General features: G+C 36.7%; 1 protein-coding gene and 1 pseudogene across 7 annotated transcripts in view; both read left to right on the plus strand.

Moving 5' to 3' along the window:
- LOC106639386 (membralin) overlaps positions 1-27,343 on the plus strand; it is a 112,484-nt gene that overhangs the window by 80,384 nt on the left and 4,757 nt on the right. For all 7 annotated transcript variants that reach the window (XM_089597351.1, XM_014352976.2, XM_014352978.3 and 4 more), the window contains exon 11: positions 11,713-11,812. In XM_089597351.1, coding sequence (XP_089453477.1) covers positions 11,713-11,812 — 100 coding nt within the window. The remainder of the gene's footprint in view (positions 1-11,712; positions 11,813-27,343) is intronic.
- On the plus strand, positions 22,230-23,478 carry LOC149373353 (uncharacterized; annotated as a pseudogene).

Genomic DNA, 27,343 nt, shown 5'->3' on the forward strand with positions numbered 1-27,343 from the left:
GATAGTTAGTTAATAGAAAATATTCGTTAAATCATTGTTATATTTTGTTGTTTAAATGTTTCAGAAAAGTTTTTTTACTCAGTTTTGGTGAAACTTGCAAAAAGTAAAACGGTTCATACAAAAATTAAAATAAACTAAAAAAAATTTGTTCTTATATTGATTTTGTAAATAAAATTTATAATACCTACATATACTCAGTTGAAAAAAATTGTTCTTCTAATATATTCATTACTTTTTTTGTATTCCAATCATTTCTGTAATTAATTATACTATTTCTTTCAAAATTATACTGTACATAACTGATGTACCACTTTGGAAATTTAATACTTGATTATTGAGCACTTGGACGTAGAAAATCATACCTTTTTTCATTCGCATAACATATTGATTTCATCATTGATGAGCAAATATTGACAAATGGAATATGATATTTAATTAAAACTCCGTATTATATTATTTATAAAAAAATGATTGAAAATCACAAGAAATTCGAGTAAAATTTATTCAAACATTATTGCGAGTTCACTTCCTTTAAAATTTATTTGTTTATTTATTTCAACATCAAAATTTATCCGTCAATTTTTCAGCATAATGCCGTGGAAACATTTCACTCTTCAAATTAAAATAATACTTCTCATGATTATGTGGTGCAACAGAGTACTAAATTTCAATATAAATTTAAAATAAATATGTTTAAAAATGTTTTTCGCGTACGAAATTAAGTGAACACAATATTTAATTTGACGAAAAAAAAGCTTGAAACAATACATTCGATCAATCTTTTTGATTTCCATGTTATTTTTAACCATGGTAACGTACCTAAATTAAAAAACAGTTTATTTTCAACCCTCAATATTGTTAGACTTCACAATTTGACGGAAAAAAAAACAATCGCTGACCCTCCCTCGTTGAAAAAATTCAATCCAATCGGGACCTCCAGCTTCACAGCCGCTCATTTTCCTCGTCGAATAATTTTTTACCTTCATCAGTTTACATTACCTTCCTGCAGGTCCATTTCCCCCAACATATACGTTACCCCCAGGCACATCACAACACTCGAGTCGTCAGAGGCGCGTCTAACTCGTTTTAAAAAGCATTTCGTTGCGTGTTACATCATTTTCCGCGAGTCCCCCTTCACCACGTGGGAGCTGGCGTCCACTGGCTTAACGTCGTTTTCGCGGCAACTCGCCGCTGCCGATGCCGTTGTGTTATTGTTCGCTCGAACGAAGATTGCAGCTTCCGTCCCGACACCTTCTCACCGTGACTAATCATTTTTTCTCTTCTGCTCTTCCTTTTTCCTTCCCCGATAATGATGCTCCTCTCCTGTCGTCACCTCCAGTACTTTCTTCGCGTGCGATGTAAAATTGATACTACAAATTGCTACAACACAGCTGGTAAATCCAAATTAACTATCTCAACATGACTCGAGTTTGCGTAACTTTATTTACGGCTTATTCCAACTGTTTTTTTTTTTTTTTTTTTTTTTTTTTTTTTTTTTTTTTTCAAATGGATACATACGTGCGGATTTACAAATGTTCTTCTCGAGCTGATCGAGGATCGCGTTGTTTATCGAAAGAATCGCCGATTGTTTCTTTAAAAAAGTTATAAACCCGATTTTGCTACTTGACGAATGATGCAAGGGATGCACGCTCACGAGTAAATAATCCGATTCGTAAACAAACATTACAGTTCGCGAGTGTTTGGGCGATACCTTCAACAGAGAGTCGATATGGGAAAACGAAAAAAAAAACAAAAAAAAACAAATAGCAATCGTCTTCGTAAACAAGACTCGCTTTTTCTTCCTCTTTCTTCCGAAGCGTCCGCACCATATTTATCCTAAAATATATTTATCGGGTAATGGCTTTCGAGCATGGCACTTTAATCCGATTGTAGCGTCCGCCGGTCGAGTAAATCTCCGCTTCCTTCCTCGATTCTTTCCTCGAGAGCAAAGAGAAAAGTAGAAACGTGATATATTTATACGCGGGAACATATGTGCGCGAGAAAGAGGTGAAAAGGTGTTTTCTCAGCACTCGAGAAAAAGGGGGGGGGGGGGGGCACGCGCATCAGAGGGATACAGTCTCTTCGCCGTTCTGGTGGTCGTTTGACTCTTTTCCGATTTTTTTTTTTTCGTTTTTTTTTTTTTTTTCGTTTGCAGTTTGAGCGTCCGCTCAGTCACGTAGTGGATACGAGTTTCGTTTCCGAGTTATTGGAGGAGTTCGAGGGTGGCTCGAGTGGTCGGGAACTAAGAGACTTCGGGATGAGTTGCGACCAGAGCGATAAATGCACGAGGTTTTGGAGTATTATTTTTTGATCGCTCCCTGAGGTTTTTTTTCACGTTTGAAGTGCGTAGTATGATTGTTTGAAGCTATTTTGAAAATTACTAAAAATGTAGTGCATAAGCTGAACACCCTATGTATAGAGAAAAATTTACTTTTTTTAATTCTTTAATTATTTAATTGGAGAAAAAATCTAGTCTTCGTTCATGAAAATTGAATCGTAGTAAGAGATTTATTACTATTATTGACGTCATTTCTTACGTAACAATTGAGAATGGAATTTATGAAAAAACTAAGAAAAATGTTTTAAAAACAAATGATTTATTTTGTAAATGTAAATGGAACAACGACGTATGTTGTAATAACAATGATTATATTTTATTTGACAACCACAAAATTTTGAGATACAACTACTTTTACACAAACAAACGGTATTTATGGTTAGTATGAAATGTCAATGATACAGCACCCGACTTATTATGCGTGACTCAAGAAATATCATGAAAGTGGCAAAAAAGCAACATGTTAGTACTAGTGGAAAAGTTACTTTTTTCGACAAGCACTAAGAAAAAAAAAAAAAAAAAAAAAAAAAAAAAAAAAAAAAAAAAAACAGTCTAGTACACAAAAAACACATAAAAAATTGAGCGTTAGTCAAACTCAATTTCACACGCCTCTCCCCACACTCGCTTTTATCAACACCGAGCTCACGTCAATCCGGTCCAGTTACGTCCGTCTAGTGCGTAGGTGGACAAGGTGGTGCAGGAGAGGAACGGGCGAAGAAGAGAAAAGCTTGCCCGCCGACCCCGGGATGCCCCGCGGGATACCGTCAGCGTTCCGCTGACCGTAGCTCAGATTGCTTTCATACCCAGGGATTGATTGACAATATACTTATGATGTACATCAGGCGCTGTACAGCTGAGCGAGGGTGAGAGAGAAAAGAAGGGAATAATGCGGACCCAGCCTGCATGTAGAGCTCTCCCGAGCCAATCTTCCTTTTTGCCTTCTTTTTCGTCTTTCTCCCTCTTTTGGGAGTTCTGTAATATGGGTATAAAAACAAGCCTCGTTTCCCTGCCGCTTTCTCCGATCTCTCTTTACTATAAGGGTCATGATACTTTTATTTTTATCCGCTGCGTGTGCGTAGGGGGTTTTCTCGTTATGTTTAGTTGTTGAAGGATAACGATCCCTATCGCATTTTTGTATCGGTGAAGAAATAAATGCTTCATTTGGCGAAAACTTGGAAAAGCTTTTCCTACGTGGAATTATTATTATACCCCATAAAAACACTTTGTACACTCAATGTCATTGTGTTTAAAAAATAAAATTACAAACAATACTTCTCTTCATAAGCAAGAGAGTACGTGTTTATGGTAAAAAGTATTTCGTTGATTCTTCACAAAAATATATTTATAATGTTAGTTAATTAATTTTTCTTATGCAAGTATATTTTACTATCTAATAGTACTTTTTTTGTTAAAATATTTGTTGTAAAATTATTTCATACTTGCAAGTAATTAAATTATTTGGTTTTCCTAATTATCGGCCTATTTGAGTAACTTTCGAAATTTAAAATATGTATGGAAACATGCATTACTTTTTTGATAGTTTGAATACAAAATTATATAACGATTCAAAATAAAATTACAGTTCTCGTGGAGAGGTTTAAATACATAACAATTTTCCAAAATATTTTCAATAATTATTTTTTAGTCAACGATACTTTGTGTAAAATTTAGAGTTGCAATAAGAGAGGTTTAAAAAATTCAACCAGCTCTTTGTGGATATTGACTGAGATGACTGAGATTTTTTATCAATTAAGTTAAACCTATTAAGCTCTTATAGGTTTACTTTTTTATAAGAACCAATAAATTATTTATTATAGTTGTATAAAGCAATAAAATTTAGAAGAAAAGAAACTTAAAATTAAATCAAAATACAATAAATTAACAACAAATACTTTTATTTATATTACCGCATTAAAAAAAAAATATATATAAACACATATATTATACACTTGCATACAGTTACACAGTACTAATACAGTTATTAATTAAACACCATTCACCTTATCATAATGAAATAATTGAAAAACTAAGAAAACAAGAAAAATATTCCGATACTTATTTTTCGAATTTAAAATATCACGTCCCACATCTTACGCGCTTCACATCGGTAAATCATGTTTAGCCTAAGACGCGCGTGCGCCCGTCCTCCCCTTTCCTATCTATAAATTAGAAAATACGAGACCTGAGAGAGAAAGAAGGAAGCGAAGGAAATCGGTTATCGGCATAGCGTCTGGGCGTTTAAATTGAAAAAAAAAGGGAAAGAGAGGAGCCGCGTTTCTTTTTTTTTCTCCATTGACTGAAGCAAAAAATCCCACCCTCTCGCGTGTATACCGATGTAATATTGGCCACATGCTAACCGACTATCCTTTTTACCGAAAAGAAGTGTCTGACAAAGCTCTTGGATGCCGATTTTGTGTCAGTGAGGGGGGTGAGAGAGAAAGGGGGGGGGAAATTTCGGAGCTTGAAATTTCTTTTCCGAGGGGAAGTGGAAAATTCTAGCGCCAGTCCGTTAGATGATTCGAATTCCTCGAGCTTTCCTCGCGAGAACGCGTATGACTCCGTGGTATTTCTCGCCTTCTACTCGACCTTTTTTTTTTTTTTTTTTTTTTTTTCCTTTTTTTTAGTTTTCTTTTTCACATCTTGGTCGGACTCGAGTTTAAGCTGACTGCTGAAAAGGAAGTGTCGTAGAAGGGACGTTAGAGTTGGATGTCTCGTAGGATCTTTATTGTGAATAAAATTGTTTTTGCTTAAAATTTTATTTTGACTCGTTAATTTTAAAAAATTGTACAAATATTTGGTGAAAATGTACTTCATGGCCTTAAATTTGGCAACTGTGGCACATACGACACACCAAAGTTATTGAAATTTCATCCTGATAGCTCATTCATTTACAACATCAGTGTGACTATCGTTGAGCCCTTATCAACGTTTTTCTTAACGAGACTTGCACATTACGAAAATTCGAACTGCGTTCCTCTTGTTGTTACTTAAAAAATTGTTGTCGAAATTGTCAACTGAAAGTAAGATGTTTTACTACTTCTCGTTGATGAATATTTTTTTAACGATTTGCTGTGAAGAACCAGATGTTGTTTAATACATGTCGGTTTCGTAACGTTTATAAAAGAACGTCGCGTATCGGGGAAACCACCCTTACTTTTTTAAAGATATAAACGACACATTGATGCACACATTTTACAACCCACATGAACCTTTATTCTGTAGTCTAACGAAGTATTCTCCATCTCTAGTCATCATTATGGTCTAGCCGTATAATTTCCACCAAAATTCATTGTTCAGCCATATAATACGTGTTATTAATCAAGTAAACGGTATTCAAGGCACATATTGAGAATAGACACGTCAAACATTTATTTCCTTCTATTTCTTTCTTAAGAGCGAGGCTCGAGGTACTAACTGACGACGACTTTGGGCTCTGGGTTGATCATTTTTACGCAACCATAAGGTGACAGATAAGTCTACGTACATATATATCTTTAGTTCGTCATCTAACTTAATTATATTTCGCGTATTACGTTGTAATCATAGTCCATACTCAAATTACCATCGTTAATTGTATCAATCAATATCTCGATATAGTCACTTACTTTAAGCACCAAAGCACTTGCACACAGCCATACACGATGCAATATTGTACACATAACGTTAAGTAGCTTCTCCAACAATGCTTGATCATAGTGTGTATAGAGCTCAAGAGAGGGAGGGAGAGAGAGACGGAGAGTAGCTTAACAGCGCACAAAGGAACACTCGAGGCTCGCTTGCGCAATGAGCACCACCAACTCGAGACTTTTCAAACGAAAAGATAAGGTGGTGGAAAGGAAAAAAAAAAATAGCACGTGTACAGGAAAGCCAGGGCTAAAGATAGCGGGATCTCCGGGTGAACTCGAGCCGAAGAGGAATATGGACCACGCTAGGGTTGGTACCTTGAACCGGGGGAGGGGGGAAAAATCCGGCGTTACGTATTCCACGAGCATCGGATCTAAAGTGTGCTGCGTCCCTCGGACCCGATCCTCGTGCACATGCATTACACTTTGGGAGCTCTCCTTGGTCACCCCAAGGATATGATGGATCGCGAACCGGTGGAGAATGAAAGGACGGGCGCCACCGTTCTTTTCACTACTCCGCAGATTTTTCTCCCCCCCCCCTCCCTTTATTTCTTCTCAGCTGGATTAACAATGCTGTGGGTGGTGCGCTAAAGATATAACAGTACCGCACCGAGGTGTCGAGATGAAGAGAACGCAACCATCACTCGATGGATTTATTGAAATTTGTTTGCGTTTTGCGTGACCGAGATATAAGTTGGGAAAAGGTTAAACTGAGTCGATGCCAACCTGTGGCACTGTTCAATACGGTACAACTCCATGGCCGTCGTTTAAACTTTTGTGACGAAAAAAAAGCCCCTGATTGCGTTACCCTGACCTTCCCCCTTAGGCGCCTTTCTTATGTATGGTTTTACGTGGTTATAGTGTATGAAAAAAATGCCACTGGATCCCAATGATGAGTAGTACCCCTTGGCTCAACTGTTTATCGATCTGTCTACCATATGGCACTTGCATTTTTTTGGATTACCCAAGAACTTTCTCACCCCGCACTATAGTCGAAAAAAATAATGGTCACTGACCGTATCCATTTACCGGTGGATAATTCGGTGGAATTATATTCCGCGAGGGCAGGTCAGCTGCGTAGCTTGCGGCACTCAATTACACTTTGGAGGACTTGGGGCGTGTCTCTGTTGCCATTGTCGTTGTCCGGCAGGGCACTTGAGCCTCCCGACCGCAAGAATCTGGTATATATACGTATGTATAGATATCTGCATGAGTGTCCGTATGAAGATGCGCGAGTGAAAGTGCTCGTGCACGGCAAAGGGCTGAACTGCAATGGGGGGTTTCTAAGCTATACGTGGTACGAGCATTCTCGGAAACGGAGAAACCTAGTGAGGAAAATTGAGACGAATATCGCGAGAGAGCGTTAATGGAGATACGGCGTGGATGGGATGGTGAATGTATTGGGTGCGACAAATTGCGGTTTTGTTTTAATGTTCCAATGTGGTACTGTTGATCCAATGTTTTCTCACCTCGACTGGGTGGATTGATGTCGACAGTTATTGGTGTTTCAATGAAAAATAATTGCTGTTAACTTTCATAATTACTTGTGAAAATAATAATCGTTTTGTTGTTGATAGTACTTATTCAATCTGGTTGATCGAGTGTCTGCACCATTAGATGCGTTGATAGAAGCCGAAATTTTATTCATTGACGTATATTGGTACATTTCACAATAAAACCACGCTTTATTCATTTGGTTAAAAAAAAGCTCTTTATACACAAACATAGGCATAATTATCACCTTATTTCTCTCGACAGAGTACCTCAATCCACCCATCTCTTCTTCATTAATGATTTTTCCCTCCCACAAGGATCGCGGAAAAATTCTTTGATACCAAAGTACCATCTTTTTCGTTCCGTTCTTGCATTAGTTTAATTAATTTTCCCAGATTCACTTGCTCGTAGCCCATAAAAATGCCAGGCGCGTAGTACACCTCCGCATCCACCTCGGAAAAGCTCCTCTTTTCGAGGCCAAGATTAAATTTGACAAAGTTTCCGCGACCCCTCCACGTAAGCTCTCCAACAAGATGTACATGTATACGTCCACGGATGAGAAGAGGCAAAGAGAGACGGGAAAAAAGTTGCTGGCGTGCAAACACACATAAGGCGGGCGGCGCTGTCGTTTTTTCAAGGGATATATCTCACGGTCGTCGTAAATCTGTCGCCAATGCGCGCTATTATAAATTGTGATTTTTCGAAGGGCCCTTTTCGTCTTTTTCGCGTTGACTAAGAGAAAGTATTCCCACGACGTACCTGTGTATGTTCGCGGGAGTGTGTTCATACACAGGCCGAGAGAAAAAGAGTAGGTTGCTTTTGCATGTTTTTTATTATATGAATGCGTTACGGATTTCGTTGTTTGTGGACTTTTTGCCACGAAACTCGATAATTTATACCTTTGCTCGAAATTTTCAAATTGATTTTCTAATACGTCCGTAACCTTTAAACTGACGAAATTCAAAAGAAAATCATCGACATTCGTCTCTGATTGGACGTGATTTTGTTTGTATGAAATTGAAAAAATTTTACCTATCGGGCCTACTTCCGCGAAATCCACCCGTCCAGTCAAACGATAATTTTCTTCCGGCGTTCTCCCTACCAGCTTGTTTTTCTTCATCGGCCGTGAATTTTATCTCAGCTCATCTATCTCGCTTACTCCGCTTACTTTTTTTTTCTTTTTTGCTCAGTATAGGTATACAGAGCTTCGAAAGCGCACGTATAATGGCAACTTAGGGGTTGAAATTTAGAATGGGCTTTCTTTAAATTTTTAGAATAATGGATACATTAGTTCCCAGTTCACTGAACGAGGTAAGATAGTTCTTACTTTCTCGTGAAGTATAAATTTTCTCTCTGCCGCAAAGGTTTTACTTACCATCACGATTGATTTTTGATTAGAATAAGGGTAATTGGACGGATAAGAAACTACGATAGATCTTTGAATTCATCCATTTGGCTCATCCTGTAATCTGGTTCCTTATACGTTGAGTAAAACGTTATGTTACACATCAATGGACAAAAAGGGCCATTACACTGCATAGCCAAGTATATTAACTGATATTAATTTTTTCTTATAAAATGCATTGAGGTTATGTTACACAGAATTTCTAGAATTTGAAATTTTACGTTGCACCAACTATTTAATTAGTTCTACTAAACTGGTTGCTTACGAACGAAAAAAATTATATCGGAAGAGTGTAGGATTCAGAAGTTAGCTGTCACAGATTTAACATGCATACAAGTGTGTAAAATCTGTGACGAAAGTGTTTTGCTCAATGCAGCCTTCTTAGGTCAATCATTGAAGAAAGAATTGTTTGGATTGATAGAAGACGTAAAATAGTTTACGAAGCATCGCATTGGTTATTCTTGAAATGATTATCAATATTTATACTACTGTAATGAATTTTATAAAAAAAAAATTTTTAAAAACAGATATTTATACACGCTTTGAGTGTGTACTTTAGCACACTTTTATTTATAGTTTTTCCTGCCTTAATCTAATGTACATTATTTTTTTTTAAATGAGCCACTCTGTATCCATTTTTAAGATCCAGCTGTTATGCCGACTATTTCCTTGTCAATTTCTTCTAGCTAATTTTCACTGATATCCAGTGGATTTTTACTGGAGGAAATTTATAGATAGAAAACTTCATACATACTGCCGATACCGTGCAGGGGCTGCAGTACCGTGCCAAGCTGTTTACTAGCATGGAGTTGCTGTCTTCCTCACCTTACCTTAAATACAGAAGCTCATATGCGTGCCCGCAGTCTTTTTATGCTGTTTTAATTACAGCTTTAACTCCCAATGTGCTGTAGCTAAGGAACTTCGACATAATATTAATTGAGGTTATATTGATAGCACAAGATTTTAACAAATTGATATTTATTTATCATACACTTTCGTGTAATTGTATCTTGTGTTTGATGATTCATTGATGATCTTCCTAGATTCTATCGTAATTTATACATTCGAAGTTGCGTAAAATGTTTGCAGTACGAACTTATTCTCACCAGTTTAGGTTCTAATCTCTGGCACTGTAATCAGTATGTCTTTTCCTTCTACTGTAAACATTGTCCATCTGTACTATACACATTCAGTGTGTGTAGGGGTCACGTTTCAGAGATAGTCGATCATTTTCCTACAACTGTAGCTATAGGTTCGAAAAATAATTAACCTCCATAACCAAGTATTTACATTTATGACATTAAAACCAAAGACAATAGAACCTTATTCACAGACAACTGTATGCAAATTAATAATTACTCGATTTGTAAAGTTTTTTTTTCTAGCAAATTGTAAATTGTTTAACATGAAAATTAAAAGTTGCAATGTGTTCACCAAAAAACCAACCTTTAATTTACAGACAGCTAAACAATGCTCCATACTTGAAATCAACTTTAATCTTGAAAAATATTATTCAAACTACCCTTGCACAGGATGCAGTAAATTACCCAGCGATTAATTAGTCTCCCTTTTTTTTCAACCACATATACTTCGTGTTGTCTTACTTAATCTTATTCGTTCACTCGGTACATAACCTTAGAGTGTGTATGTGTTTGCAAACGTTAACCAAATATACGTGCACATGATCGGTGATACAGAATGGGGGAAAAAAAAGAATTATCGTAAAAGCATGAGGGAAAACAGAAAATAAGGAAAGCGAGTAGTTATAATGAAGTGATTTTTACGAGAAGCCATTACTCGAGATGGAGGGGGCAGTCAATGTTTGAACTGAGTCCCTCATACACGAATATTGTGTGCACGCATGAGCTCACGTGGCGACCCTTGTGCAGCCTGTTTAATAGTGTTGGCTTAGCGAATGAAAAAAGGGTCAAAAATAGTTTTCCAGCAATCCTTAAGCTTTACTAATGTTGTGTACCATTGAATCTTGCATCTAGACAATGTTTGTATTTTTTCAGTAAAATAAAGTATAGAAAACATACGTAAAACATCTATACGATATGCGAGTGAATGTGATGTACATGGAAAAAAACATGAACAATAGAAGGGTAACTTATTCCCACAATAACAACACTCCACGGTAGCCACAAAGCACTCAGCTGTCGGTACGCGACCAAAGCAACCTGGTAAGCCCCACGCATTAGCCATAGAGCTCCCGCCCGTCTCATATACACACGTATACACCTCAACAGTGTCTCGTTCGCCATCAGCCGGTATATAGCCGAGATGCCATTAGTTTCGGACGCTTGTCCGGCCAGTCGGTGGTGACAGCTACCTCTCCCACCTCCCATCTACCTCACTCACCCCTCAGATACCACTCCTGAAATCCAATAGCATCTGATCCGTGATGCATCCATTAGTTGGTTTGCAATGAATTACTTAAGGAGACGCCACCTTGGTAGGCATATGGAAGCAGGCGGCCCTCAATGTAATGCGAGAATCCTATTGAACCTTCGCTGTTGTAATCTTGATAATGGCTGATAATGAGAGGTACGACAAAAATACGTTTTGTCTTAAGGGCCAAGATAAAGCTCTTGTTCGTGTGTATGCGGGGCAGAATCGAGCTTCGCCTACTTACCTTTCGGCGTGACATTGTTTGCTTTGGCGCCGTTACGATGGGTGCTTTTGTTAGTTCTAGGCATATGGTACATACAAATTTAACATGGTGGACGTACCGATGGAACGGTTGTCAATCATACCAAATTTCGTCATTGTCACCTGACTTTCATTAACAAAACCTACGAGAAGGTTTGTTCCGCAAATAATTGACAAAATACTTGTTTTTTCTGTTGCAGGTTTTTCTATTTATACCACTTCACGTTTTATGCTTATCAATACCGCTTCAACGGACAATACAGCAGCTTGGCCCTCGTGACATCTTGGCTCTTTATCGAGGTAAGTGCTGCACTGTCGATACATCTAGAGGCTCCTTCTCATCAAACTCAGTTGCAATCGTGAAAAAACAATTTCAATCGGAGAAACAATGACGTTTATGGAATACTATTACTGGCAATCGTTTGGAGTGAACGGGGCTCCTTGCCATCACCGAGCAGTCATAATCTGGAATAATTTGCCTCTGGGATGGCAACGTGACTAGATATTTTTATTATGGAAACTGTCAGGTGCTCCATGTTTAGTCATGTATTTAAAATCCTACGAGACGCATTGCACAAGGACGTACCCGGCCCTCTCGTGTTCGGGCAAGTCAGTTGCTATTCTTGTCTTGCTTTCTTTGCTCTTCTACTGACTATGGCTCACTGTCATCCGCAGATACTCGCTGGAGAGCTCTGCTTTTCTCATAATGTAACTATGTATAGATACACGTGCGAGTGAGAAATGGATTTCCGTTTCACTTTGTACTGACGACGAGAATTCATGAGGTAAGGGCGAGCTGTTGCTTCTAGATTTTTACTTCGTTAATTCAACAGCAATGGCTATTTCGTGACTCAGTTTTTTCAACTTTTCAAATTTACTTGATCAAATAGTATGTTGTTGATTTCCGGTGACATTCATGTTATATTACGCGAACCACTTGGGGTTGCTATGGCAATTCAAGTAATAATTTTATCAAATAGTGATTTCATCAAAAGTCATGCTATTATGTATTCAACACAGTACGACTAGTTGGTAAAACTTGAAGCAATAAATCAGCAATAACATGGGGCTGTTTCAATATTGACTGCTGTAATATCTGTTTCGTTTGATAAGACTAGAAGTTGTGCGAAATCTTGACTCGAGGTTCAGTTTTACCATCACGTGACACACTAGTCGTCTATTTACTGTCGTAAAAAACATGCGTTTACAACACTTTTGGCGTTAATCTAATGTTAAATTATATTGAAATTGCATTGGTATACCTTCTTAATTTAAATCAGTGAAATTTCACTAATTTTAATTTTCATAAGAAGATTCTCTCAAAGTTTCACAAGCTTGTTATTACGTTTGGTTTATGATACAACAAACTTGATTATTTTTGATCCACATCAACAAAGATTGGCAACAAAAAATTTTATTTTAACAAAAATGTTTAAATCAGTTTACTAGGTTGCTTATTATTTCAAAAATAGCAACAAACCGGGTCATTTAAAAAAAAAAAAAAAAAAAAAAAAAAACCTCAATGCACGAGAACTTTGTTACAGATTACGTATAGCCAGCAGGCAGAAAAGCAGGCACGAGAGAGGTCGTTTTCGAAAATCACGTTTCCCCCTCCCGCCCAGCCCCACACTTCGTAACTGCTTTGCCAAACTATTCGACGCAAAAATCGCTCAATCTCTTTTCCAAAGCCATCAACGAGCTCCGCCACTCGCTGCGCCATTTTTTCACTCGTGATCGCCAAAATTCTGAAATGATAATAATCAAGAGAAGCGATGGGCAAGCATTATAGAGAGCAGGCGCGTAGGCCCGAGGGCGTTGATTGCACCGAGTTTAATCAACCGTCCAACTTTGACCCACAGAGCCTGGGCTGAAATCGAAATTCTCGGAGCGTCAGAGTTCGAACGAGTCGTTTACGTAAACGTGTTAATTTACCCTTTAATGGGACAGGGGCCTAGCCGTGTACTCGTGTAACGTTTTAATTTCATACGGGATCATCCACGTTCGCCTGTAACGTAATGGTCGCTGGGATAGGATGAACGTAGTTGGAGCCTTAAACTGGTCATGTCGGACGCATTTCGACTTTTATTTTTGTTATTGCCGCATTAATTTATTATTCATCGTTTATGAGTAAACTGGCTTATCCACCGTATTATTTGCTTTAACTTTGAAAACATGTGTTAATTACATGTTAACCAGTGAATGTCATACCATTAGTTGTGTTAATATTTTCCTTAGTAATATATGAGTCAAGACCGTGTACAATTTTTATCTTTTTTTTTTTGAGACGGCAAGCATAATATATTTTGCGGCAGATCATTCAACGTATTATACTCTCATACTATCAAAATTTTTTTTGCTATTCTTAGTAATTAACCATTTAAAAACTACTATTTAATCAAACTATGTTATAAATATCAAATAATGATGCAAAGCACACAAAACATCTGTCACCCGACAATCAGTTTATAAGACACGATATAGATAAAACACAAATCCGTATAAAAAACACGCTGTTTGATGCCAGACATTTTAATTTCTCCATAATTTTTCTAAAATTATGTAAAATTGTACAAACAAAAAATTGTAACTCATACAGAAAGATGTATTAAAGCTTTTATCTATCGTTATATTTACTTAAAGTATTGTGTTGGTAGATCATAATATTTAATTCAGGTACTTTTGTAATTTTGTTAATCTAAACCTTTCCATAACAAGCAACATAAATTGTGGATTACTAATTTCCAATGGCCAACGCAAAACAAACAAGTGTATTCAATGTGTTTAAACAGTTTATCTAGATTTTCATTTTATGAATTTCATACGAAAAAATTGTTTGGTATGGTATTTTTTTAAGTTTTGTGAGCAAGTTAAAAATGGCATAAATTGCTAATTACTAATGCAACAAAATCAGCATGATAAAAAAAATTGTTTTTCAACACAGGTTTATAAGTTCGTATGTAACTTTTACCGAAAAAGTCTTATACATGATATATATGTCACATTACAACTATATAGGGTAAATCTTTGTAGAAGTGAATCATCATTACCAATAGCTAAGGTGATGAACTTGAAATTTTCAAGTTTCTACCGATGTAAATAATTTGTTCTCAGCGGTTAAAATAAAAATATATTTTGTGGGGGAAATGGTCAAATTCGTTTCTGAGGCCCCGAAGCGCATATACTCAAATTGGTTCCCGGGGAAAAAAATGAGAAGATTAGATATGTATTTATGTTATACATATCATGTATTATATTTTAATATTTAAAATTTTAATGTATAAAAAACGATCTTTAGCGTTGGACGTGCACATTTTGATCGTGCAAGTGCTACGTAAAAATTAATGCATCGAATGGTGTGGTAGAAAGATAAACTTACCAACACGAGCACTAACAAGTTAAGGAGGCCATTAAAAATCTCGTAGTGCAAAAAACAAATCGAAAAAGACTCTCGACCAAGAAATATTTTTAAGAAAAAATGTATCATCTCATCAAACAGGTTCTATAACCAGATTTCAATTTATTCGAATAATCTCTCAAAAAAATTACTTTTATTCTTCATGATTGAAAATCCTTCATTTATACTCGCAATCATCAATATTTTTTTAAACCCGTCAGCGACTGCCAGTCTCAAGCCTGGATGATGTGTGAAGGGAAAAATATTACCAATTTAACTATGCGCCTCAGGGCCTCGGGAACCAATTTGACCATCATTTTCTGCAACATATTCATCTGGGAACCAATTTGACACCGCTGATATATTTGACACATGCACTATTTATACATATGTATAATAATTTATACATTTTTTTAAATAAATATTTTGAAGATTATTACGATGTACGATACTAGTATGATATTAATTACTTGTATCCATACTTAATGTTTGTTATTTATTACTGCAAACAAAGATGTATTTTCGCAGTTGGTTTGATTAGATAAGTATTTAATATACGTACATCAGCACGCACCAAAAGCCTGTGTACGTTACTCACTAAGTGAACTATACTTTATTACTTGTAAAAATATGTTGTATCATTAGTTTGAGTATACCTTAAAAATCATTAATTTCGTTAAGGATTGAAAGTAGTAGAAATAGTGAGTCAGGGACTAGAACGTTTGAGTAGGTTGTCACAATCAATAAATCCAGCTCAAATTTAGAAACAAAAAAGTTGCAATGGCAGTGTAAATTTTTTATTCATACTAGCAAAAAATAAATAGTCAGCATCACATGTACACAAGTATTAAAAATTTGTTAAAATATTAAAAATTTATTCTTACAATATGACCATAAATCATAATAGCCCATCCCTTCTTACATAGTATATAAATCTTAAGTAATTTCTCAATGTTTCGTCAAATTTTTTACATAAGTATCTCTAGCTTCTCTTCTAACAAAGCATCAAATACCTTAGGCTACAAAAAAAATTGTATATTAAATTAAGTTAGCTTTTGGTGTGTCTTGACATGTCCAGACACATATTCCTTCAATTGTATTTCGCATTTTTAAGAACGAAACCTTCAGTAAGATTGTAGCGATAAGTAATCGTAGTACGAGGATCGTACGTGCCGTTCATAACTGTTTTTAGAAAATTCAGAAACAAGTTAACTCTGGTATATACCCCGGGCGTAGTTTTTTCATTGCAATCCGCAGGGCCCATAGATTGTACTCCGATCAACGTGGTGTGCATGAATACGAGTGGTCCACCACTGTCACCCTATTGAATAATTTATTTTAGAATGTTTATCACAATTGTCAGCTGATATCAATTGATTACTGAATGACATGATATGACAATAGTTATGGTGGATGAAAAATTTTACGTGTCGGTGTTTCAGTGTACTTACTCGACAAGCACCTTCGTATTCAAATTCAGGGCGTTGAACCATACGAGCGCACAAATGTTTGTGGCTTAGCCCATTATACTGTCGTTGGCATTCATGCTGTTTTAGTACATAAGTTTCTCCATATCGCAGATTTGCATTTTTATGATAAACGTAATGTAAGTAAACTCCAACTTCCATTTCTTCTATTATGACTGCATTGATCCCGAAACCAACGATGGTGGCTTTTTCATCCTCGTACGAGTAATGAGCAGGTAAATCGAGTGAGCTTATAAAAGGGGTTTTCCCGATTCCAAGTTCTTCTGTGAGCTGGGGAAAGAACATCCACTAATTTATTTTTCATTCAAATCTAAATTTTGGTTCAATGAGAGAAGAAAAAGTTGAACAAGGACTTAATATTTTTCAATTGACTTGATAACGATTCAACACACTTTTAAAACAGCGATGTCAGAGGTTTGTACAGAATTGCCATCCGTTGTGTATTCCTTGGGTAAATAAAATTCCTGGACATCGACTGTAACGTTAAAACCACTTTTTTTATCAACAATTCCAGCGGAAACCCTGAGATTCATAAGCGGGACGTTGTCGCATATGACACAATGAGCGGCGGTCACTACGTGTCGATTACTAATTATAGCACCTCCGCAAATGCCTGTTTGGTCCTTTTGTTCCCTTAACAATTTCACAGCGTAGGTAAATGTGCCTATGGGAACAATATTGCCACCAACAATATTTTCAGTTTCCAAAGATTTAGCTAACAAGGGTAATTAATCATGAGTAACTTTAATAAACATTTTCTACGAAGATTAGTTCACCAACAACTCACCCAATCTGACTTCTGCGTAAGCAATAAATCCAAGAACCAAGTAGCTTAATGAAAATGTATACATTTTGATGATTGTGTTTTTTTTTTATTTTTTATTTTCATCAGTACAACTCGTGAAGTTTAGAATAAGATGTATAGGTCTCGACACTTAATTTTTATACGGATGGAAACATTTTCTAGCACATATGTTATGTAGTATTGCAAACAGACGTACAATTTTCGTTTCGTATCTTATCTTTTTCATTAATTCAGTTTCAAGTCATAAGCAAACGACTTTTTTCAAGTACTTGTTTACATTGATATGAAATTTGACATCTGGACATAAAATGTAACTGCGGCACTTATCATTCGAGAAATGTTCTATACACAAAAGTGGTACTTTTATTTCAATTGATTAAAGAGTTATGTTCTGTACTGATGTTTAATGGCATTGTATTTTTTTTTCTTTATTTTTCAATAGTAAAAATGAAAATTTATTACAATCTGATCTTTGTTTTCGTTTGAATAAGTTAACTTTAAAAACTATCAATAAACTAATTTTTTTTTCTTGGCTCTTTAGTTATGCTTCTTGACATTAATTTTTTCTCATCATTACGTATTATTTAGAGAAATTATTTTTAATTTTTTTATGTTTTGGTATTAATTTTTTAGCAGATGTTTAACGGAAAACAATTCCGTTATTCCATTCGAATACAAAAATTATTTGAAAATACTATCTTCCGTTAAATTATTTCTTCTACGTAGAAATCTATTTTACCTTACATTTAAATTTAATAAATATTTAATTTTTTTAAACAAAACGTCTTTATTCGGTAACATCTAATTGACAAAAAAATTTGGAAAAAAAAAACTTAGATCTGAATTTTTTAAGCTATACCAAAGGCAACGACGTAAGAAAATCAATTGAAATTTACGAAAAATTAGTTACGAGCAAAAGTGATTACCAAAGCACGCGAGATATGTCAAATTTAACTATTTAAAAATAAAAATAATAGAAACCATTTAATGCGTATATTCGTATGAGCCTTCGTTTTGAACCAACAAAAGGTACTACATGTAAATTAAAGCTCGAATGGTTTGATTTATTTCAACTCGTTAAAAATTTCTGATCCAACTTCCCAAGTTAGATAGAATTTCTCTCATCTCGATAGACCAACCTATTTTATTCTGCCATCAAAAACACTCGTACGGTGGTATTATTACCTTAATGCTTTCACCCGTATCTCCATCATCTATGTTTTTCCTTGTTCAACCCTCATCAAACTTTTTATTTTTTCCCCGTTTTTTTTCATCGACTCGCACGCACACAGACCCGATATTCTCATACTACCCAGATAGACAAAGACAGACGGATTCTAAAAAAAGAAAAAAGAAAAAAAAAGCAACTGATACTTATATATCCACGCACTCGAGCGAGCACACAGAACAAATTTAGTGAATTTCCATATAAATTCGCTGGCTTCCTGCAGATATAGATGAGAGAACTAAACCACCGGTCGCGTGTAGACCTTCACCTCGCCTCACACGCATGTACACACACGCGCGCGTGCTCTCGTTGAAAATCAAGGCGGATGAATTTCGCACGTGGCACGCCGGCATTCGGATGCTTGCAATTAAACTCTCTGTTCCTCCCCTACTTCAGAATCCCTCGTTCGATTTTTTTCCTCACTAGCACCTCTCCACCCCATTATGTCTGGATTGTTCTCTTTTGATGCACGCGTGGCAAGTTTCACGCGTGTTTTCGCACGCGTGCATTGAATTTTCATTGATTTTTGGGGTGAAAGAGGCTTACTCTGCTTCACATTCTTCCTCATAGTTCCACTCTGAAATCCACTTCTCTGTTTCCAACTACTAAATTGCACGAGTGTTGTTGGCAAGCATTAAATATGACCCATTCTCTTTCGGTTAATTAGCAGGGGAGAGAGGTAAGGGGGTTGAAAATTTTTTCCGTTTTAAAGTCAAAAATTATAATTTTGAGTCCAATTTCCAAAATGAAAGCATGCTTTTTATTTTATTTAATTTTGTTGTCGTAACGTTCTATACGACACATGAGAAGAATTCCGAACAAAACTGATCATCTCATTTGTGAAATCATTAGTTCGTTTGTTAATATTATATAGATGATTAAACATATGATAAGTTTGAATTTGATTTTTAAAATAAATTTTGGCTCAAGGGAAAAACGACCGACGATGTCGTGTAAATTTCATTTGTGTAACATGGCTCTAGCAGATGATATATATGTATGACTTGTATAAACACTGTATCTATTCTTCTCATTAAATATGTTTCATATCTGTGCGACTCATTATTTGTAAGTGAATGAACTGATGGCGTTACAAGGATTTCTCGATTTGTGAATAAATAAAGGTGGCATGGCTTGTGGTTAAGTTACTTCATTAGAGCTTTTTATCTGTGAGGAAAGTACCGCGTGTCTTTCGGTCTCGTGTCTCTAGCTAATCTCTCTAACTCCCTGTCGCTTGCTTCGCAGCTTCTCCTCTCTGTTTTCCTATACCTTTTAGGGCCCAGGCCTGAAGGGACGCACAGCTGTATATGCTGTCGTAGACATAACAAACGGTAATTTTTCCGGGATTTTTCCTTTTATTCTCTAGGAAATTCATATATTAATAGATATAGCGTTCGTACTAGTTATATATACAACAGATTTTACACAAACATGTGAGGAATTGTGGTATAATCGTATACCTACGGATACTTACTAACTAAATGAATATTTAGGATTTTAGTAAGTTGAACTGTTTCGTCCTAAACGTGCGTGTAAAATCGATGTTTCCCCCCATACTCTATACTGGAAAAAATACATGTGGCTTACAAAAATTTGATAGCCAGACGAGCCATTCCACAAGTCATTTTGTTCATAGCCAATTTATGCATAGTACGTATAGCTTCCTGTTTATCAATAATTACACTATTACGGAGTCCTCGTCTGAATTATTATTGAATGGGAGGATAAAGTTAAATTTCTTGGAACTCTTGGAGATAATTGTGAGCTACGCCTTCGCCTTCGGCCAGGTTGCGAAAAATCACCCCACTGGTGAAGCCAAGCAAAATTCACAAGCTTTTAAAACCAACGCGCGAATTCCAGGTAAATTACTACGGCGCGCCCAAAAAAGTACTTTTAAAATTCACTGGTTTTAATTAATTGCAAATGAAAGTTTTGTGCGCGTGTAGATCCCCCTTTCCCAAGTTGTTGAGTTGTAATTAACGTTTCTTGTAATTTGACTATTTAATATCTTTTATACCAGCAAGGAGGAGGGGAACAAAGAGCGTACGCATCCCCTTCTCCAAACAGCGTATATATATTCTCGTTTTTTATTAGAGATTAAGTTTATTTTGCTCTTCCCTAGCAATCGTTGAAAAACACGAAAAGAACGGTGGCTCAATTAGATCTCCTCGTAAGAATTAAATAATTTTCCACAGTTTAATTATTACCACGTTTTTTTTCATAATTAAATTTTATTCGACGAAAACATAATTTTTCTGTTCTACTTGAGCATTCCAAAAATAACGAGTTTATCTTTAAATATGCGTACAATATTTGGTTTGTAAACGTAACTTGAATTAATATTTCTGCAGTAACTGTATTGAGTTTTAGGACTTAAGGGAGTTTACTCGTACCTAACCTTTTTGACGCATAAGATCAGCAGTATTGTAACCTGCATAACTATGTATACAGATATAACGTCTCATACTAACAGTAGCTGTCGAAGGAGAATTATTTTATTCACTAATTTATTGCTCATTCCAGAAGCCATGAGTGAAGATGAGACTATAGCTACGTAATCACCAAGTTTTTAGCTATTTTCAAAATAATTTCCAATCAAATCTTGATGTCGATTATCCAGATATTGCAGGTTATGTATCAGAACAGTACTGATTGTTATAAGACTGCACGTTAAAAGTTCAATAATAAAATTATCAATATCTCACTTTATAAGCCATAAAGGGACTTGAAATTCGAATCGAAGTTTCTTCATACACTAATTAATCTCTGTTCAAAGTATTATCAATATATTGACGTTAATTCTTGTAGTGAGTGAACTCCTGTAAGGAGTGACGTAACAATTTTTAAGCCTATTATTCACAATATCTGCAATCACTAGACAAAAACTCACTATTACCTTACCTTCTTTATGAATAAACAACATCTATTTGATTTAATAAAGTAATCGGCAAAGAGGGCACTATGGCATGCATGCTTGCAGCAACTGCACTTAAGGTTGTGTCATCGTCACAAAGTAGTCCAATGCAATCATCCATAATTTGACCAAATTGTTTAGATTGATCTGTTTGCTCAGAGCTGAGAAATAACTTTTAGTTTAAAAAGTTGATGAAAATTCAGAATGTTGCTGAATGTGCTGTACGTTAATTCCTCGAAAAATTTGGTAGAGCTTTGTTTGCTAGATCTGTAACACTGTTTCTTCACCTAAAAACAAAGAAATGCGCCGACGCAGCGTTAACAAATCTCGATCACGTACGTCACCTTTGTCCCTCTTACACCTTGGGTTTCTTCTCCTGAAAAAGGGGGATTGGCGCAGGAGTTCTTCCGTTCTACGAGGAGAACTATTAAACGAACACAAACAAATACCTTTAACTATTGTTTATTCAATCACTTAACCCTACTACACAGTATCTCCTTACACAATATACGGCACAACGCTTCATATCGTCCTCTAGACTGCGCTGCAGCGACTCCGCCTCGCACCACGCGAGCCGCGAAGGCACGATCACCACGTCCTGCTTATCCTGGACCAGGAGGGGCTTTTGCTCGTCCCGGACACACGCTACTATGCACACACTCATACTCTGTCCTCAATCCCACACACTACTATATCATCTCTCTCTATCTCTACTCTGCTCGCTCTTGTTCTTTACACTCATATACGGAAGCCCGGTCACGACATTTCCATGCAAATGTGAGCGAACTCGAGAGATCGAGATGGAGCTCGAGTCAACGAGAACAGGTACACGTTGTGTGACGAGTAAATGCGTACAAGTACAGGTTGTGTAGTTGGAGATGATGAGACAATGATAACAATACAGCAGACAAATTTCAATCCTATTAAGTTTTGTTTACAAATCCATTTTCCGTTGATTTCCTTATGTTACGCGTATAAATAATGTCAAAACTTTTAAAAGAATCGTTGATTTGCAAATATTTTCATGAAAATTTTAGTTATAAAGAAATACAAAATATTTTGAAGAAATATAACACATATATTAGTTACAGACACTTACAGAGAATAATAAATTTGTTTGGCTTAAAAAGATAATTTATCAGTGAAAATTTAGATTTAATAATTAAAATTATCCTGAAGGAATTGGAAGGAAGTGGTAGCTGGCTTGGTTATAAATCGATGTGGTTGAGGCTAAAATATCAATATGGTGTAAAAGTTTATCGGGGAACAGGTGAAAAAATTCTTCGTTTACTTGATCCATGTGGTGTAGAGTTGAGATCTCGTTATAAATTAAAAAGAAGACAGTACCAAGTTCCAGGTTCAAATTTTATTTGGCACCTGGACGATTACGATAAGTTGAAGCTGTTTGGATTTGCCATACATGGCTGTGTTGATGGCTTTGCCCGCAAATTTTTGTGGTTAGAGGTTTCAAACACTAATAATAAGCCCGAAGTGATATGTCACTATTATTTAAAAACCATAAAAAAGTTGAAATTAGTTCCAACGCTCATTAGATCCCATAACGGGAGTGAAAATGTTGTTGTAGAATCAGTACACCAAGCACTGAGATATGATCATCAAGATGATTTGGCTGGATTAAATAGCTTTGTCAAAGGAAAGAGTACCGCAAACCAGAGGATAGAAAGTTGGTGGCGACGAATGAGACAACACTCAATTGACTTTTACATAAATTATTTTAAGGATATGAAAGAGTGTGGTCACTTCGACAAGTCCAATCCACTGCAAGTTGAGTGTCTGAGATTTTGTTTTTCATCGTTGATTCAAAATGATTTGGACAGAACAAGAAAGGAATGGAATAGACATCCGATAAGGGGCCAAAAAGATGGGAAGATTGTGTGTGGAAAACCAAACTACTTATATTATGTACCCGAAGAAAATAATGCCGTAGACTGTAGTCATCCAGTATCAGAAGAACACATTTCGAACGCTTGGGAAAATTTTGCAGAGTTACCAAAGTACTGCAGCAACAAATTTATTAAATGGTTCGCCTGATTTTTCAAGATTTAGTTATGCCATCGAGTATCGAAGAGGCAACTAAATTATATCACGATACTTTACTTAAAATTCAAAAGTTTTAATAGTGAAATTTTATATTTAGTGATTGTTTTTATTCAGTAATTATCAGATGGTGTAAAAAAAATTGGCATTTACTGATATTTTTATGCATTATACAGATTTATTTTTATTTGTTCAATAAACGTAATCTCTTTTTCTTTGGTCTACTCGAAGAAGCTACTCTATCTCTATCTCTCTATCTCTCTCTTTCTCTCTCAACTCTACTATCTACCCTCACACACGACAAAACGTGCGAACAATGGCAGCACCCCCAAGCATGTACCTCACGGTCTCTCGTTCACCTCGTCTTGTCAACCCACACACTACTTCTCTCTTTCTCTCTCTCTCTCTGTCTACGCTACACTCTCTCTTTCTCTAGCATCACCTCCTGGTCAAACGTCCGCGAGTCCAACCCAGCGCGATGTCGTCCGCGGTCCTCGAGCGGGTCGTTCGTCCTACGGCTTCACTCTTTCTCTTCTCTCTCTTACCCTCTTCTTCTTGTCTCAAAGGCTTTCGTAGTCATCGACCTGGAGACCTCGTCGTCCTGAGAGAACACAGCAGCTGCTAGACTCGCGCGCATACGTCTCTCTCTTCTTTTATTTATTTTATTAATAAATAAAGCAGCTAGTAAGCGCCCCGGGTTGTGTGGGGATTGGCGCTTGTGTTATTTTATTTATTATATTAATTAACAAAGTGACCAGTAAGCGCCCCGGGTTGTGTGGGGATTGGCGCTTGTGTTATTTTATTTATATTAATTAACAAAGCGGCCAGTAAGCGCCCCGGGTTGTGTGGTGATTGGCGCTTGCGTTATTTTATTTATTTAATTAATAAACAAAGCGTCCAGTAAGCGCCCCGGGTTGTGTGGTGATTGGCGCTTGTGTTATTTTATTTATTTAATTAATAAACAAAGCGGCCAGTAAGCGCCCCGGATTGTGTGGGGATTGGCGCTTGTGTTATTTTATTTATTATATTAATTAACAAAGCGACCAGTAAGCGCCCTGGGTTGTGTGAGGATTGGCGCTTGCGTTATTTTATTTATCATATTAATAAACAAAGCGGCCAGTAAGCGCCCCGAGTTGTGTGGTGATTGGCGCTTGTGTTATTTTATTTATTTAATTAATAAACAAAGCGGCCAGTAAGTGCCCCGGGTTGTGGGGTGACTGGCGCTTGTGTTATTTTATTTATTTAATTAATAAACAAAGCGGCCAGTAAGCGCCCCGGGTTGTGTGGGGATTGGCGCTTGTGTTATTTTATTTATCATATTAATAAACAAAGCGGCCAGTAAGCGCCCCGGGTCGTGTGGTGATTGGCGCTTTTGTTATTTTATTTATTTAATTAATAAACAAAGCGGCCAGTAAGCGCCCCGGGTCGTGTGGTGATGGGCGCTTTTGTTATTATTTAAAGCATTAAATTTAAAAGTGGCCAGTAGGCGTTCCGTGTTACTGGGTTAATTAGCATTGGGTTTTTGGGTTTAATAGCTTGGGGTTTATTTATTTATTATGTTAGATAATTCTGTTGAGTTATGTGGGTTTTTGCGTTTTGCTCCACATAGCCAATTTGAACTTCGCGCTTATTTGGATGCCACTTTCGAGAGCACTGCACTCGACGCACCTTCTCGAAAACTCTCTCTCTCTCTCTCGCCACGAAAACCCGCAAAAATCACCGAAACTCTCGCTCAGTGCTCTCAGATGTGACTGGCAAACTTGCGGGAAATTCAAATTGGCTATATGGAGCAAGACGCAAAACCCCAGATAACTCGACAACATTTCATACACCATAACTTGATAAATTAATCCTAAGCTATTTAACCCAATAACCCAACGCGCCTAAAGACAGTATCACAAGCTTTACTAATTAATAAAATACAATAAACAATAACGCAAGCACCAATCCCCACACAACCCTGAGCGCTTACTGGCCGCTTTGATAATTAATTGAATAAATAAAATAACACAAGCGCCAATCACCACACAACCCGGAGCGCTTACTGACCGCTTTGTTTTTTAAAATAATAAATAAAATAACACAAGCGCCAATCACCACACAACCCGGGGCGCTTACTGGCCGCTTTGATAATTAATTGAATGAATAAAATAACACAAGCGCCAATCACCACACAACCCGGAGCGCTTACTGGCCGCTTTGATAATTAATTGAATAAATAAAATAACACAAGCGCCAATCACCACACAACCCGGAGCGCTTACTGACCGCTTTGTTTTTTAAAATAATAAATAAAATAACACAAGCGCCAATCACCACACAACCCGGGGCGCTTACTGGCCGCTTTGATAATTAATTGAATAAATAAAATAACACAAGCGCCACTCACCACACAACCTGGAGCGCTTACTGACCGCTTTGTTTTTTAAAATAATAAATAAAATAACACAAGCGCCAATCACCACACAACCCGGGGCGCTTACTGACCGCTTTGTTTTTTAAAATAATAAATAAAATAACACAAGCGCCAATCACCACACAACCCGGAGCGCTTACTGACCGCTTTGTTTTTTAAAATAATAAATAAAATAACACAAGCGCCAATCACCACACAACCCGGGGCGCTTACTGGCCGCTTTGATAATTAATTGAATAAATAAAATAACACAAGAACCAATCACCACACAACACGGGGCGCTTACTGGCCGCTTTGATAATTAATTGAATGAATAAAATAACACAAGCGCCAATCACCACACAACCCTGAGCGCTTACTGGCCGCTTTGATACTTAATTGAATAAATAAAATAATACAAGCGCCAATCACCACACAACCCGGGGCGCTTACTGGCCGCTTTGTTTTTTAATATGATAAATAAAATAACACAAGCGCCAATCACCACACATTCCAGAGCGCTAGATGATGATTTTGAAAAGTAATAAAATTTATAAAGTAATAACACGAATGCCCATCACAAAACTATAAAGAGCACTTTCTAGTTGCGTAAAACTTTTTTTATCATTTGATGCTTTCTTCAAACAAACAATGCAACCAGTACGCGCCCCGGGTTGTGTGGTGATTGGCGCTTGTGTTATTTTATTTATTCAATTAATTATCAAAGCGGCCAGTAAGCGCCCCGGGTTGTGTGGTGATTGGCGCTTGTGTTATTTTATTTATTATTTTAAAAAACAAAGCGGTCAGTAAGCGCTCCGGGTTGTGTGGTGATTGGCGCTTGTGTTATTTTATTTATTCAATTAAGTATCAAAGCGGCCAGTAAGCGCTCAGGGTTGTGTGGTGATTGGCGCTTGTGTTATTTTATTTATTCAATTAATTATCAAAGCGGCCAGTAAGCGCCCCGGGTTGTGTGGTGATTGGCGCTTGTGTTATTTTATTTATTATTTTAAAAAACAAAGCGGTCAGTAAGCGCTCCGGGTTGTGTGGTGATTGGCGCTTGTGTTATTTTATTTATTCAATTAAGTATCAAAGCGGCCAGTAAGCGCTCAGGGTTGTGTGGTGATTGGCGCTTGTGTTATTTTATTTATTCAATTAATTATCAAAGCGGTCAGTAAGCGCTCCGGGTTGTGTGGTGATTGGCGCTTGTGTTATTTTATTTATTATTTTAAAAAACAAAGCGGTCAGTAAGCGCCCCGGGTTGTGTGGTGATTGGCGCTTGTGTTATTTTATTTATTATTTTAAAAAACAAAGCGGTCAGTAAGCGCTCCGGGTTGTGTGGTGATTGGCGCTTGTGTTATTTTATTTATTCAATTAATTATCAAAGCGGTCAGTAAGCGCTCCGGGTTGTGTGGTGATTGGCGCTTGTGTTATTTTATTTATTCAATTAATTATCAAAGCGGCCAGTAAGTGCTCCGGGTTGTGTGGTGATTGGCGCTTGTGTTATTTTATTTATTCAATTAATAAACAAAGCGGCCAGTAAGCGCCCCGGG

Source organism: Copidosoma floridanum, unplaced genomic scaffold (genome assembly GCF_036245765.1).
Source record: "Copidosoma floridanum isolate Cflo_tuat_1 unplaced genomic scaffold, Cflo_Japanese_pri ptg000032l, whole genome shotgun sequence".
Classification (NCBI taxonomy): Eukaryota; Metazoa; Arthropoda; class Insecta; order Hymenoptera; family Encyrtidae; genus Copidosoma; species Copidosoma floridanum.